Consider the following 1,274-nt stretch of genomic DNA (forward strand, 5'->3'; position numbering starts at 1 on the left):
TAATAATAATAATAATAATAGCAATGATAATAATAATAATAATAATAATATAATAATAATTAATAATAATAAAAATATAATAATAATAATAATAATCCTTAATATAAAAAATAATATCAATAATAATGGTTTAATACAGTAATATTGGTTAATAATGATTGAATAATAATAATTATAATAAAGTGTACTCACCATGAAAATACTTTCGTGGTATAACAATCATGGATGTTATAATAATAATAATAATAATAATAATAATATAATAATAATAATAATAATAATAATAATAAGATAAATAATAATATTATTAATGATAATAGCTAATAATAATGATAATACGGTAATATTAGTATTGATGATGTTGACCATGATAACATTCCATCATCATAATGTTTAGCCTTTAAAATAATCATCGCCAATATCATGATACTAATCAAACAAAACAATTATAGAAAAATAATACTAACTACACTCACTACTACTTCTCTAAAAAAAGCAAATATTTTAATTTGTACTCACCATGAAAATACTGTACATCCGCTAAAGAACTTGAAAATAAGGGGAGGTGGGGAATGTAAACTGAGCGGTGATTGGCCGACACTTACGGCCGCCTTATGGGAAAAATGCTGATTTGCTTAAGAGCTGACTACCCGTTTAGTGACGCGCGCTCTCATTGGCTCACTCCTGAGCAGCGCACGTACTTCCTTGTGTTCTAACTGAGCCCTTATGAGGCTGTAACCTCCGCGTGACACACGTTCATTCATGTAGACAAAATCGATAATTCTTAATGATCAAGTAGGGACTCGACCTTTTTGAAACTCCTGAATAGCATAGAAATGCAACAAATAGACAGAGGAAACGTTGCCAAATCTACTGGTACACCTGACTCAATATTGGTGGGGGTGGTGTTTACAACTCTGTGGTTCTAAGGCCCCCATATATATATATATACATATATATATATATATATATATATATATATATATATATATATATATATATATATATATATATATACATACATACATATATATATATATATATATATATATATATATATATATATATATATATATATATATATATATATATATATATATATATATATATATATATAATTGTGTATAACTGAATTACGAAAGTTGGGAACGTGATAAATGAAAAAAAAAGGTATAAGCCACGAAGGAAAGTGAAACACTGGAGTAGCTGGTATTAGAATTAATGTTTCTTAATACTTCATTAAGTCATACATGAATGACTGCTGCTAATGCCAG

At 26.1% G+C, this 1,274-nt stretch overlaps 1 protein-coding gene across 1 annotated transcript in view; it reads right to left on the minus strand.

Annotated features, from left to right (window-relative positions):
- LOC135195857 (basic proline-rich protein-like) overlaps positions 1-764 on the minus strand; it is a 38,986-nt gene extending 38,222 nt beyond the window's left edge. The window contains exon 1 of the mRNA XM_064222369.1: positions 683-764. Within this exon, the coding sequence (XP_064078439.1) occupies positions 683-764 (82 nt within the window). The remainder of the gene's footprint in view (positions 1-682) is intronic.
- Between the last annotated feature and the right edge of the window lie 510 nt (positions 765-1,274).

Source organism: Macrobrachium nipponense, chromosome 17, assembly GCF_015104395.2.
Source record: "Macrobrachium nipponense isolate FS-2020 chromosome 17, ASM1510439v2, whole genome shotgun sequence".
NCBI classification, from domain to species: Eukaryota; Metazoa; Arthropoda; class Malacostraca; order Decapoda; family Palaemonidae; genus Macrobrachium; species Macrobrachium nipponense.